The following is a 14,235-nucleotide window of genomic DNA, read 5'->3' on the forward strand; positions in this document are numbered from 1 at the left end:
AACTCATTTTGTACACGTGGCACAATCCTACGCCTCAACCCGGATTGACCAAATATTTAACCCAAATTTCAAATACCCATTTAACCCGCCCCATTACCCATTTAACTCGCCCAATACACCCATTACCCACATCGAAATTTGTTCATGTTTGAGAACCCCAAGTAGAAATCTCGAACATGTGTTGAAATCTGAATTTGAATAGAGTTTTTTGAATTGTGGGGTTGAAGATTTAAATTTGTTTTTTTTTATTTTAGTTAAGAAGAAGAAGATTCCAGAAACTTTCTACAACTTTGTTTCCATTTGGAGAAGAAACATAAGCTGTATTAGCTCATAATCCCTTTTTTCTTTGCAGAAATCGAAAATAATTTTGAGGTGCATTGCATAATTTGATTGGAAATTTTTCAGGTTGAAGCTTGATGTTCATGTTTGAGAACCCTCAATGAGTTGAATTCTGAATCTGTATCAGTGTTTTGGGATTGTGGGGTTGAACAATGTTCAGATTTGAATGAAAATTACAAATGGAACTCACTTCCTCAATTTTAGAAGACTTTATGTTGTAGGTGCTATCAACTATGTTTGAACGTCCTTAAATAGAGATTGGAGGATTTTTCAGAATAAAAAAATAAAAATACATAATGTAATAATTTTTTCCGTTTTATGATATGTCAAATTAATATAATTGTATGATAAACATTGCAAAAGCTTCATAAAAAGATAAAAACGTGAAAAATATTCCTCTTTGTAAAACAAATTTTTTTCTTCCACTTTACAAAGTGTAAGAAAAACTTACACTTTATAAAGTGTAAGAAATAGTTCCATTTTATAAAGTGTAGGAAATAATTCTGTTATATATTAAAATATACACGTTATGAGACTAAAGGAAAACGTTTAGAATATTAGATAAAGTGAATTTTTTTCTTCCACTAAGCCTATTTTAGTTAGTTACTAAAGTAGTGGCTTATTTTGGTCACTTTTATGTTTTTGTGGCTTATTTAGGTTCCAAACTCTGCTTTTACCCTTCCTTGGTAGCTTCCATCTTTTTGCTCTTTTGGTGACGAACCAACAACCTTTAAAGTTGGAGATAAATGGTGTTTATTACCTGAACAACCTCCTCTTATAGTTAATCTCATGCTTTACCAATGATTTTAACGAATTCAACCATTAATTGAGAACAGACAAAGACTGCAACATCCACTTTGAAGCTCTTCATAATTTGAGTATCAACAGTCTTTACATTAGGAGTCGTTTGGTTGCCGGGATATATGAGATAGATTAGAACATCTCATGAGATTAACTTTCCACCTTTTATATGGAATAATTATCTCACCTTTTACTATATGGAATAGTTAATACCACTATTTTAGTAGTATAAAATAATTTCCGAGACTACTTACTAACCATAACCAAATACGAAATAAAAAAGTAAGGTCATTGTTACCTAAATGGTCCTTGAACTTCGTTAAGGGATAAAAACAATCTGCCCAATTTGCCCCTGCAATGACCAACCGACTTCCCGTTCCATTTTTTCAACCCATTTGTACTAACTTGGCGGCAATAATTCAAAACTGTAACACGATCTTTGACAGTTTAGTGGCGAACTGAAATGGGTGTTCAAGGTCTCTGGGATCTCATCGCCCCCGTTGGCCGCCGCGTCTCCGTCGAGACCCTCGCCGGGAAAAAACTGGCAATCGGTAACTTCAGTTTCCTTAAACCCTAACCCTAATTAATACAACTCACTGATCATATTTATACTGATTATACTATGTGAAAATTGTTATTCATCAGATGCGAGTATATGGATTATACAATTCATGAAAGCAATGCGAGATGAAAAGGGAGAGATGGTGCGGAATGCTCATATTTTGGGATTTTTCCGTCGAATTTGCAAGCTACTCTACCTTCGGACCAAGCCAGTATTTGTATTTGACGGTGGCACACCTGCTCTGAAGCGTCGAACAGTGATCGCCCGTCGCCGCCAGAGGGAAAATGCTCAGGCCAAAATTAGGAAGACGGCTGAAAAGTTGCTCCTTAATCATGTTAGTCGCTCAATTATTTGGAGTAATGTGTTGCACACTTGGAACATATGAGTGTACCATTTTTAGAACAACTTACGATTTTGGATAAGACGGGTCACACAATTCAATATATATTCTATAGGTGTTTTAGTTACTAACAAAGTATTTTCACGGCTTAGGAGCATGTTAAAAACCTAAATAACCTTTCTCCTTATCTGTTGGATGAGATGGTCCATCAAATTGAGTATATGTTTGCTTTTATATTCTGGATCACGCAAGTGCTTGTCATCAATGCTGGCGTGGATTATCATGCAGGCAGATGACAGAACCATTGATAAAACCGATATTTCCTTGATTCTCTGTTTTGTTGACATTGGAAATTGGCAGTGTTAAATATAGCTTAAAATGCACTCAATTTATTAGCAACCTCATTATGGTAAGCATTTAGAAGTTTGCATGATGTTGGATAACTTTTTTTTATCCATTTCTACTTGCAGCTTAAGGCAATGAGGCTCAAAGAGCTGTCTGTGGATCTGGAGAACCAGAGGAAACTGAATGATGCAAAGGGTAAAAAGGTTATAACAGAAGCAACTGGAACTATGGAGAACATGGCTGAAGGAAATGGCTTGGGGGCAGAAAATTATGACAAAGAAGCATTGGATGAGATGTAAGTTATAGTAGACAGTTGTGTGATCGTTTTTTGTTTTTTGACAAGCTTCATAGTTGTATGATCTTGTTGCTTTATACTTGAATGTGGACATTAATGATTCTGACACTCAGTTTGACAAGTTAATTAAGGTTGGCAGCTTCTATTCAAGCAGAGGAAGACTGGAATTTTGCTGATGATGCATCAACATCTTGTGCTGCGGCTCCTGCTGAAAATGATAACACTGATGAAGATGAAGAGATGATACTGGTTAGCAACTGCTTGTTGATTTCATTTATATCTTCACATGTCAGATTTAGAATGTGCATGATGCTAGTCACTTTATTTGAGTAGTAAAATGATCTTTTGACGCTTTTGGTCTCAGTACACCTTATAGTTGTGTGTGTAATAAAACTAACAAGTATCAGATCCGTTGATGCCTCTGGTGCTGGAAATCTAAATAATTTTTGGGTTAGGAGTATGCTTTCATTTTCTACTATTTCAATCCGTGGACTTAATTGCGTAAATGTAATTGTTATGCTTGTGGTAATATTTGACGAGGTTATGAATATATTTTTTTCTCTTACTAACCCCCAAACTCTTTATGCATTGTGCAGCCAGCAACACAAGGAAAAGTTGATCCTTCTGTTTTAGCTGCTTTACCTCCATCTATGCAACTTGATCTTCTTGGTCAGGTAATGGTAGTTCTTTTACTTATGGAAGAAGTATCCAGTTACTACTCCCTCAAAAGGGAGACAAACAAACTGTGTATGCTGAATTTTCTCTCTTTGTTTGATCAATTAATAACTTGTTTGCCAGATGAGGGAGAGATTGATGGCAGAGAACAGACAAAAGTATCAGAAGGTCAAGAAGGTATATCACTAAGTTTTCTTGCGCATCAGTACATAATGATTTCTCTTTCTGCAATCGTTTTTATGTTTTTTCGGGCTTGTATCTTCTTAAGATATGTACCTTTTGTAGTTTGAAGTACAAAATTTATAATTTGCGCACAGCATTTCATGTTTGACAACACAATATCTCAATATTTAATACTGGTCCTTGTTTGCGAGTTACATTAGATGGATCATGATGATGTCTTCTAAATGATCTATTTATTGTTAAAAAGGTTTTTTGTCAGGTTGATGGTTAGTACTTCTCCAGCTACATAATTTATGATGGTGGACTTCAAACACTCTTTAGTCCTTTTCCAGGATTATTGGGCTTACAATTCTATCTGTTATGTTGTTCAATTATGTTAGTTGTGGTTGCTAGGTTAAGAACTGGTGCTGTGTGCCTCTTGATACATTCATTATCTTTTCCATTCTAATTCTCTTGATGCATCTCTCAGGCCCCGGAAAAGTTCTCAGAACTGCAAATACAATCTTATCTGAAAACTGTTGCTTTTCGGCGCGAGATAGGTGAAGTACAGAAAGCTGCTGCTGGAAGGGGAATAGGTGGTGTGCGTACTTCAAGGATTGCTTCTGAAGCAAATAGGGAATTTATTTTCTCCTCATCTTTTACTGGGGACAAAGAGTAAGTAACAATCATTTGGTTTGCTCTAGTGATTCGTTCATTTTCCTTTCCCTGCTTAAATCATCGTTGTCCACTAAAAAAATTGCACGTCGGCGTTTATCAGTGTCCTTGCATCTGCTGGGGAAGATCAAATTAGTAAGAAGTCAAGTGAAGTACAAACAGAAAATAATTTGGCAAATGCTGCGGGTGATGCTTCGACAAGGAAATCTAGTAGTGTGCTAGAATCGATTGTGTCTGAGCCTGAAAGCGCATTTAATGATGATGTGGAGACATATCTGGATGAGAGGGGTCATCTTCGAGTCAGCAGACTGAGAGCCATGGGTGTACGCATGACTCGAGATTTACAGAGAAATTTAGATTTGATGAAAGAAATTGAGGAGGAGAGTGTGTCCAGAAATAAAGATTTTAGCGATGTGCCTACTGTAAGTGACACTGATGTACATACCCCTGGAAATGTCTCTGATACAATTTTGCATCTGAACTCATCCAATCCAGATGATGATGGGAAGGATTGTTTAAACAACAAAACTGAAGAGTCTGAGTTGAGAAGTGGGACTACAATTCAGATATCTTTTGAAGATAATTTTGAACATGATTGTGCCAATGATGATGATGATATATTTGCGAGTTTAGTGGCAGGTGATCCAGGGATGGAATTTCCTATGGATCATTCCCCCTCAAAGAAACAGTCTCTAGATTCTGCTTCGGACGTTGAGTGGGAGGAAGGAGTGATTGAAGAGAAAGGTGACTTGCTAAGCAGTAACTCTCAAGGGGAAGGTCAGGCTCCACTGGAGATAGATGGCATGGATGATGAGGCTGAAGTAGAATGGGAAGAAGGATGTTTAGACATTTGCGAGGAGCCTCCCTTACTTCCACTGGATTCAAGAAGTGCTTATAAAGGTGCTTTGGAAGAAGAAGCCAATTATCAGGAAGCAGTAAAGAGGAGTCTCGAGGATATGAGAGATCATAGATACATTGATAAATCTCATGAAAAAGAGATGTCTGAAGAAGCTATTCAAATAACTGCTCAGGGTATAAGTATTGAATCTGTTGGTCAAGAGAACTACTGCCCAAAGGTACACAAAATTCTTCAACAGAAAGATTTACCATCTGAAATTCAGACTGCTGACTTGCATGATACTGTTCATGAGATGGATATTGCAGGGAGTAATAACAGTTTGGGGACCCATTTGGGAGAACAATTTCAAGCTAATTCTGGTTATGGAAATATGCAGATTGAAAAGGCAACCAGTCATCCTGATAGAAATTTGCAGATTGAAAAAGCAACCAGTCATACTAACAGAAATTTGCATTGTGACATACATATGGAACCGACCATTCCACTTGATGGATCAGAGGTTGACATGATTAAAAAGACGATAGCAGATACCACTGTTGGGGTTTCGAGTAACAATAACACAAATAGTGCTTCAGATGTTACTTATATAGAACAATCAACATTTAATGAATCAATGAATGCAAGAACCACTGATGCCCAACAATATGAATCTGGAGCAGCCGCACATCATTATACACAAGAGACGACAGAACTCACCAAAGCTTTCACCGAGGGTTTTACAACTGATATCAATAGTGCACAAAACCTAGATGAGGAAGGTGCTTGTGATGACCCATTATTTGAGAGAATTGACAATTTGGACTCTGCAAGTACAAAAGAAGATCAAAAAGTTATGATGGCTAGTTTGGAGGAGGAGATGCATGTATTGGATGAACAGCGTGAAAAACTAGGAGATGAGCAGAGAAAGCTTGAGCGTAATGCAGATTCTGTTAGCTCTGAAATGTTTGCAGAGTGCCAGGTAGGTTTTAGATGGGTTTTTTTTTCAATGCAATTCTAAACCTACTTTATTTCCGAATAACAAATTTTATTAGTTGGAAGTTGTTTTACACTAGGGAGTAGGAATTTTTGGTTGAGGTGTTCCTTGCCATTTTATTTAGTTTCTCTCAGTTTTGCCGAAATGTGCTAGTTGGGTGTAATTACATGTTGATCCTTAGTGATACCAGTTCAGTTTTGTTATTGCCATGCCATACAGTCTGTTCTATCTCAGTGAATTTTTTGCAGCAACTCTTTGGGTGTAATGTTTCTAGTCTATAGGATCATGCCTTTTAGATGTAATGCTTCTAGGCTAAGATCATGCTTTGTATTGGAGTATCTCATTTTATTTAAATCATGTAATTTTGGTGTATCCTGGTTAGTTTATCAACTTGACTTCCAAACATGCGTGTTTGTTTTTTGCTTAGTGACTTTGGCTTATATAGTAGATTATAGAAATATCTTTGAACAAATTTTTATATAGATACATCTTTCCTTATCAAAAAAGTACCTTTTCTTTTCCTGCTCCAGCTTTCTGGTCTGGAGTCATCTTCGTTGTTGTTCTCAATTCCTTTTCCCTGATGTTTTGTGGTGATATAGTATTATTATTAGTTCAATTCATCTGATTTACATCTTTCTCTATGTTAGGAGTTGCTCCAAATGTTTGGCTTGCCATATATCATAGCTCCAATGGAAGCTGAAGCCCAATGTGCGTACATGGAACTTACAAATCTTGTCGATGGTGTGGTTACTGACGACTCTGATGCATTCTTGTTTGGTGCTCGAAGTGTATACAAGAATATTTTTGACGATCGCAAATATGTGGAGACTTACTTTATGAAGGTTTATCATTGATTCATCAGTGTTTTGAATACTCTTCTTTCCCTTAAGTTTGTCTCTGTGCAACTAGGTTTCTACAGCTACACTTGTTTAGGTCATTTTCTTAACGATTTTTTTCCCACTGCAATGGTTAAATGACGCTTGTAGTAAGAGGAATTGTTTTTCTTTTCGTGATCACTATCACAACCACTTCCCACCCCACCCCGCCCAAAAGAGAGAGAATAAAAAATGAGCATAAGAAAAGAAAAAGGTTTTGAGGTTGGTGGTACACTACGGGGCCAATGTTTATTTCTTAGAGAACATTGTAGTTTCCTTTCATTTATAGTTCATGTGGTTGATCACATATCTGCTGTTTATAGGATGTGGAGAATGAGCTTGGGTTGGATAGAGAAAAAATAATTCGTATGGCATTGCTCCTTGGGAGCGATTATACTGAAGGAGTGAGGTAAACCTATTTCTGTGGTTCTTTTACAAAGTGTTATATCCTGCTAACCAGGTGTCTCTGCCTCTCTTGTTGACTCCGCCAATTAGTCTTGTTTGCATATTCTCATCAGGAGACAATAGATCGTATAATTCTTTTACATGAAGCATCTATGTAATTATGTCTGAAACATTCGGAAGTCCTAATCCATTCTTTCTTTCGTGGTGCAGTGGGGTCGGTATTGTTAATGCTATTGAAGTTGTAAATGCATTTCCTGAGGAAGACGGTCTTCAGAAATTTCGTGAGTGGGTGGAATCGCCAGATCCATCCATTCTCGGGGGGCTTGATGCACAGACAGGTTCCAGCTCTAGGAAGAGAGGGTGTAAAGGTGGTGATCCTGATATGAGTTGCTCAACCAGCAATCTGGAAGGCAATGCTGCTTCCGAGGACAGAGCTGAAAAGTTGAGGCAGATTTTCATGAATAAACATGTAAACCAATTGTGCGCTTTTGCTTCAAATCTATTGTCTATTTGATTGGAAAAGCATGACCTCACTCTTTCTTTATGTTGGGATCGTTTTCACAGAGAAATATTAGTAAAAACTGGCATATTCCTTCTTCGTTTCCAAGTAATGCTGTAATTTCAGCATATACGTCTCCACGAGTTGACAAGTCAACAGAGCCTTTTGCATGGGGGAAGCCTGATGTTTCTGTTCTTCGCAAGTGAGTTGTACACTATTTTTTCCTTAGAAAGGTCTAATGAGGATTTAGGATTTATATACGACTCTTAATGAGTATTTTGCTTGTTGCAGAGTTTGTTGGGAGAAATTCGGCTGGAGCAGCCAGAAGGCAGATGAATTGCTAGTACCGGTACTGAAAGAGTACAACAAACATGAGGTTGGTCCTTTTTCATATTCCTCTACCTCTGTCTTATTTAAACAATCTTTTCTTGTTATCGAAATCTATAAAAAAAAATATGTATGGAAATAAATTGTGTCCGCCGAAATAAAACAAATGGATATATTAACCATGTCAATTGACATATTCAGTTCGAAATAAAGTAATGGTTTATATGATAAGAAAAATATCAATGCGTCACTTTTGTATTGTTTCTGAATGATCTGCACTTACTATTTCCTTCATTTTGTGGTAATTTGTCTGATTGGAGAAAGAGGAAGCTGATGAAGATCTTTCTCTCACTGTTCCTTTATTTACTTGATGTAGACACAACTTCGACTGGAAGCCTTTTACTCTTTCAATGAGAGATTTGCGAAAATCCGTAGCAAGAGGATAAATAAGGCTGTTAAATATATGACTGTGAACAAATCCAGTGATTTAATGGATGGAAGTGCACAAGATGCTCCTGGAAGCTGTAAAAAAAGAGTAGTAAAATCTAATGATATGAATGAGGAAAAGATGGAAGATCCTCCGAGGGGACTAGAGTCTGCTGGTGCTGATTATGAGGAGACTACAACAAAAAGAAGATCAGTTGGGAAGCAGTCAAGGAAAAGGAAAGGAGGGCTTCTGCAGACTGAACATTTGGAACCACCAGAGGGAGCAGGAAGCAAGCGAAACACCAGTAAGAAATCAAGTGGTAGTATAGGAGGACGGAAAGAAACAGCTCGATCTGTGCGGAAGGCAAGTAAAAAATCCTCCTCCAGATCCTCCAAAACAAGCTCTGAGGGTGAAAAAGATAGTGATATAGAGCAACAATCACAAATCGAGAAGCTTGAAAAGCCAAATCAAGCAAGAAGGGTAAGTCATTTTCCTGCAATATTAATTGTAGTTTAACCCATAATGATTTCACCTATTTGAGCGAAATTTACAAACATTAACAATAGCTTTTGAGAACTCATCTAGATAACTATATTTTGTTATAGTGGAAGGTACTCATTGCATTGGTGCTAATGTCAAGTCACCTTTGCCTTGTTTAGTGTTTTCCCCTAACCTCTACTGAATTCCTATCCATTAAGAATCAGAGTTGATATTCCATTCTCTCAGGTCCAATACTTTCAAGGCAGCTTCTGGAAGTCCTATCTTTATGCCTATGATATTTTGTTTCTGCAAGTCCTATATTTATGGTGTTCATAATAGTATCTTGTTACATGTGATGTATGATATATTACTCACTTTCTACATATTCACTGTTCAGGGGAAGGGAACTTTCACTCTATTATCAATTTCTGTTTTATTTACTTGAAACATCTCCAGTTCATGACTAATATTTTTTCCATTTTGTTCTAATTGAAATTTCAGTCACAGCGTCATCGGAAAATAGTAATTTACAGTGAGAAGAGAGATGATGAGTTTGACAAAGATGATGGAGATTCTACTACTGAAAAGTTAGAAAGGAGAGAATCAGGAGCAGATGTGGACATAGCTGAACGTTATCCTGCTGATTCTAGTAAGATGAATGAGAATGATGCAAGTAATGATTACTGCCCACAAGAACTGCCAAACCTTGAAACAAATGCTGGTGTTGATGCAGGTGGGGCAGAGATGGAATCTACTGTTCAACCAAGCTTTGATGAAACTTCTGATCCTATTCCAGGGGATCTTTTGTCTAAGGAGTACCTTAAAATGGGGGGTGGGTTTTGTTTAGAGGAAAATGATGGAGATATGGAGCATGAGATAAATGCTTCTAGCCCTATCTTATCAGTTGAGTGTTCTGATATTTATAATTCTTCTCAGCTTTTCGGAGATGGGAATAGTGGTAATGCTTCAAATCAATTGGTTTCTAGCCCCTCAAGGAAAACGAGTGAGAAGCAATGTGAAGCAGGGATAGGTGCATCTGAAATTGAGCAAGATTTAAACAACACAACTAATATTACTTGTAACGATGTATCCCCACACCTAGAAAATATGGGGAACAATGATTATGTTTCCACTTCGGTATTTCTACGTGCAATGCCAAATTTGAGGAAGCGGAAGAAGAATAGCTGATGATACCAGTGCTGCTGTGTGGACTAATCCTTTGTATATGAAGTAGGTTAGCATGTAATTCCTTTTCATATCTCGCATTAAATGCCTGCATCACATGGGACTTCCCACTTTGTATGATTTTTGTATAAGCGGATAAGTTTGAATTCATCCGTCGTGCAACAGATAAGCTTCCAAGCTGCATATGTGGTACTTACTGCTTGGTGATGAACTAACATGGATTCATGAGTAACAAAGTTGTTTATATACATGAGTTTTTGGTCTTGCTAATACATTGCTGCTAAAAGTTCCAAGAGAAGTTGCATCTTTCTTTTTCTGGCAAGAACAATTATCCTTGTACTTGTCCTGATTTCCTGGATGTGATATGTGTTGTTAATAGTTTTGGGAGATAAAGGCATTTAAGTTCTGTATTATGAAAACCTCGAACAACTCGAAATAGGGCTCTTACAAAAGTGAGCCACAGAGATGTTTGGTGACTCTCACTGGTTAGTGTATTTCCTTGGAGACCATATTTGATGGTTATTATCAGAGGTGATGTCTGAGCAAAGTTAAGCGCCTAAATACTGAAGCTGGAGGTTCCATGGCTTGTCTTTGTGTGAAATCAGGTAGTAGTGTCATTCTTTACTTGAATATTTGTGCGTTTCAGGTAGTGTCTCTATAGATGGCCAATCTTACATAAGCATCTTCGATATTCTTGATCTATGTATTCTAGCTCTGCTGTGGAGAATGTGTAAATAAGTGTGTTGTGAATTAAGAACAAACGCTTAATAGATTAATTTCTTACTCTAAATCTACTAAGTAGTTCTTTTCTAAAGGACTTAGCAAGAAAAGTAGCCACATATGCCGTTTCTGTTTCCCTTTTCATGCTGTTTTCAGCACTTGAATTTCAGTCATTTGTCCTTTGAATTAAAAATGCCATCATGCCATGGAAATAAAACATCTGTCAAAGAGCTGTGAAGATAATATTCTCTTCCCTGCTACAATAGAGCCAGATCTTGACTTACTGCTGCAAATTCGCGATCCACTCGACCTTTGAACTTGTTTCTGCCACTGAAAACCTAGGCTGCTGAGACATTGGCTGATATGTGGGAGAAACAGTTGAAGAATTAGTTGTTGTTTTCCTCGTAGTGTACCATTAGCATATTTGTCAAATGCATTGGCTATAGTTGAAAAAACCTGTTCCAAGTTGTCGCCCAACATGAAGAAAACTACTTACAGAATAAAACGAATGCATATGTTGGGACATGCATCAAGCAAACTCTATTTCTAAGTTGTGTTTAAGGGAGATGTTGGTGGGACGGTTGCTCCCCACTACCAATTGTCTCTGGATAAATTGAACTTAATCACCAAAAGTGTTTGTATCAAAGCAATGAATACAAGACGTGAATGTGATACACACATTTATCACTTACCAATTACCTTAATTAAGTGATGTGTATTTCCACTCTAAATAGTGATGTTAAATTATTTAATATGGCACAAAATAGTTGGTGCAAGTACCAAGTATTTTCCTGTTGTCTGTGTGAATGTGATGTGGGGGATAGATATAGTATTGACTATTGACGATTAATCCTTACAAGAGACAAAAGTTGTGGCAGAATTAGAATATTTCATCACAATTTGAATGGTGAAAAAAAATATAATCAAACATGTAGATTAGATAGTCGCAACCTGACAAGAGGGAGTTGGAGGGTGATAAGTGCTTATACTCCTAGATGTTTTGATGATCTCCTCACAAGTGCAGGGACCTGGTCCTCTGCAGAGTATGAATACTCGTCCAGTTGTCAAAGTGTTGTACAACTGTAAAAGCTGTCTGTGTCAGGGAGTTGGTGAAGCTGCAGAGTACTTCACCAATCAGAAGCGACGAGGTTGTTTGTATGTTGGGTAATAACTCTTCATGGTATATATCAAACAACAAACAACATTATTGATTCATTCATTCAAAGAGAGAAACTTTCAAGCTTCAAAGCAGCAAGGGACCTGATAGAAGTGCTTCCATTGCTTTCTGCACCAGTGTATTTTTGTTGCTTGTAATAGTTCTTATATTGTAGGATTCGTTTCACTAGTGATAGAAACGTTTCAAACTTGTGTGAATCATTGTAAGAACTAGGTTAAGGGTAACTTAGGTTCTTATTCTAAAAGTCTATATTAATCAGTTAGGATTAGTATAGTGGGCAGTGTGGTATTCTGCTCTGGATCAGCTAAGTGATAGGAGGTATTGCTTAATGTGGACTCATTTTGTGAACTCGCTTTTACTTTTGCTTGGAGAAGATTAGTGAAAGCAGTTTGAAAAGTCCTGGTAGGCCAAGTTGTGGTTTTACTCCCTTGAGCAAGGAGGTTTCCACGTAAAGTTGTTTGTGCAATCTCTACTTTCAGTATTTGTTTTACTGTCTGTTATTGTAACTGTGTTGAGGACCTGGTCCCATCGATATTCGTGGACGCATACATTCCAACAAGTGGTATCAGAGCTTGACTTTTCAGTTTGGTTAACACCAAGAAAAGAAAAGATCCTGAAGAAATGACTGCTCCACCCAATATGGAGGAAGGACAATCTTCTACAAGGCCACCTCGTTTCAATGGCCAGTACTATGGATGGTGGAAAAATCGAATGCATGACTACATCAACGCTGAGGACTCTGAGCTATGGGACATTATCCTTGATGGACCATATATTCCTACAAAGGAGGTTAATGATGGGGAGCTCACCATTACTGTTGTCAAAACCAGAAAAAGATTACAATGAGGCAGATAGGAAAAAGATTGAAAAGAACTATAAGGTAAAGAAGATTCTGATATATGGAATTGGAGCAGACAAATACAATAGAATATCTGTTTGTGAGACTGCTAAGGAGATATGAGATTGTCTACAAACAGCCCATGAAGGAACCCAGCGAGTCAAAGAGTCTAAGGTTGATATGCTCACCACTCAGTACGAAAATTTCATTATGAAGGAAGGGGAGACCATTTTTGAGATGAACTCAAGATTCAGCTCTATCACCAACGAGCTGAGAGGACTGGGTAAGCCTATTCCTGTCAACAAGCAAATCCGCAAGATCCTCAAATTAAGTGCTTCCTAAATCTTGGGAAAGCAAGGTGGATGTCATAACAGAAGCCAAAGATCTAATGACTCTTCCCATGGATGAACTGATTGGGAATCTCCAAACTTACGATATGAACAAGAAACAGGGGACGACTGTGAAGGAAGGAAAGAAGGAGAAGCCCATTACTTTGAAAACATCTCAAAGTGAGGTGACTGAGGATGAGGATGAGATGGTGTATGTCACTAGAAGATTTCAAAAGATCATAAAGAAGCATGGAGGTTTCCAAAAGAAAGCCTCTACCAGTAGAACTGCTACTGCAAATGATCTGTGCCATAAATGTGGCAAGCCCGATCACTTTATGAGGGACTGCCCCAGTCAAAAGCAGGAAACTCATGACATCACACCGCGCAAGAGGGATCTGGTCCCAGACAATGCTCGGAGGAAGGCTCATGTTGATCAGTTGGTGAGAAAAGCCTTTGCCGTAAGGGGCGATGATTCAAGTGAGTCAGAAGAAGATGCAGAGAGCCATGAGGATGTTTCAATGATGGCCATTGAAGATGATGAAAGTATTTTCAACTCCATTTTCTCCTTGATGGCTAAATCTGATGATGAAGAAGATCCAGATGAGGTAACTCTTTTTTATCTTAAGGATGATCTAGATACTTTTTCTGTTGAAAAACTGAGGAAACTTGCTTTCCTGCTTATTGATTTTGTTGATGAACGAACCACTGAAAACTTAATGTTAAATGAAAAATTAAGTTTGTGTGAGGATGAGAATTCAGCTCTCATGTCTCAAGTTTTTGAAATGAGCGTAAGGATAGGTACTCTAGAAACTAGCAACATAATTCCTGAAGAGTATCTTGGTACTTCAGTTAGTGGAAAGAGAAAGCTTAGCATCTTTGAGAAAGAATTGGAAGAAAAACTTAAAATTTCAGAGTCTAAGCTAGTTGCTTCTCTTGAAACAAATTCC

General features: G+C 37.6%; 1 protein-coding gene across 2 annotated transcripts; it reads left to right on the forward strand.

The window, feature by feature from the left end:
* Positions 1-1,422: 1,422 nt before the first annotated feature.
* On the forward strand, positions 1,423-10,533 carry LOC102586982 (DNA repair protein UVH3). 2 transcript variants are annotated; one of them, XM_006357084.2, is made up of 16 exons: positions 1,423-1,691; positions 1,786-2,036; positions 2,513-2,682; positions 2,814-2,931; positions 3,279-3,356; positions 3,481-3,534; positions 4,010-4,194; positions 4,298-6,011; positions 6,674-6,868; positions 7,225-7,310; positions 7,517-7,775; positions 7,871-8,007; positions 8,097-8,181; positions 8,509-9,039; positions 9,541-9,688; positions 9,773-10,533. In XM_006357084.2, the coding sequence occupies exons 1-16, from the start codon at positions 1,604-1,606 to the stop codon at positions 10,225-10,227; spliced, it is 4,554 nt and encodes a 1,517-aa protein (XP_006357146.1). In that variant the 5' UTR covers positions 1,423-1,603; the 3' UTR covers positions 10,228-10,533. The 2 variants fall into 2 exon arrangements, with proteins under 2 accessions (XP_006357146.1, XP_006357145.1); XM_006357083.2 differs by having other exon boundaries at positions 9,541-10,533.
* The last annotated feature ends 3,702 nt before the right edge of the window (positions 10,534-14,235 follow it).

Source organism: Solanum tuberosum, unplaced genomic scaffold, assembly GCF_000226075.1.
Source record: "Solanum tuberosum cultivar DM 1-3 516 R44 unplaced genomic scaffold, SolTub_3.0 scf00241, whole genome shotgun sequence".
Lineage (NCBI taxonomy): Eukaryota > Viridiplantae > Streptophyta > Magnoliopsida > Solanales > Solanaceae > Solanum > Solanum tuberosum.

Coding starts and splice junctions, on each gene's coding strand:
- LOC102586982 (XM_006357083.2), top strand. CDS start 1,604: ATGGGTGTTCAAGGTCTCTGGGATCTCATCGCCCCCGTTGGCCGCCGC. Junction 3,357..3,480: donor AACTTGATCTTCTTGGTCAG/GTAATGGTAGTT, acceptor CTTGTTTGCCAG/ATGAGGGAGAGATTGATGGC. Junction 7,311..7,516: donor GATTATACTGAAGGAGTGAG/GTAAACCTATTT, acceptor TTCGTGGTGCAG/TGGGGTCGGTATTGTTAATG.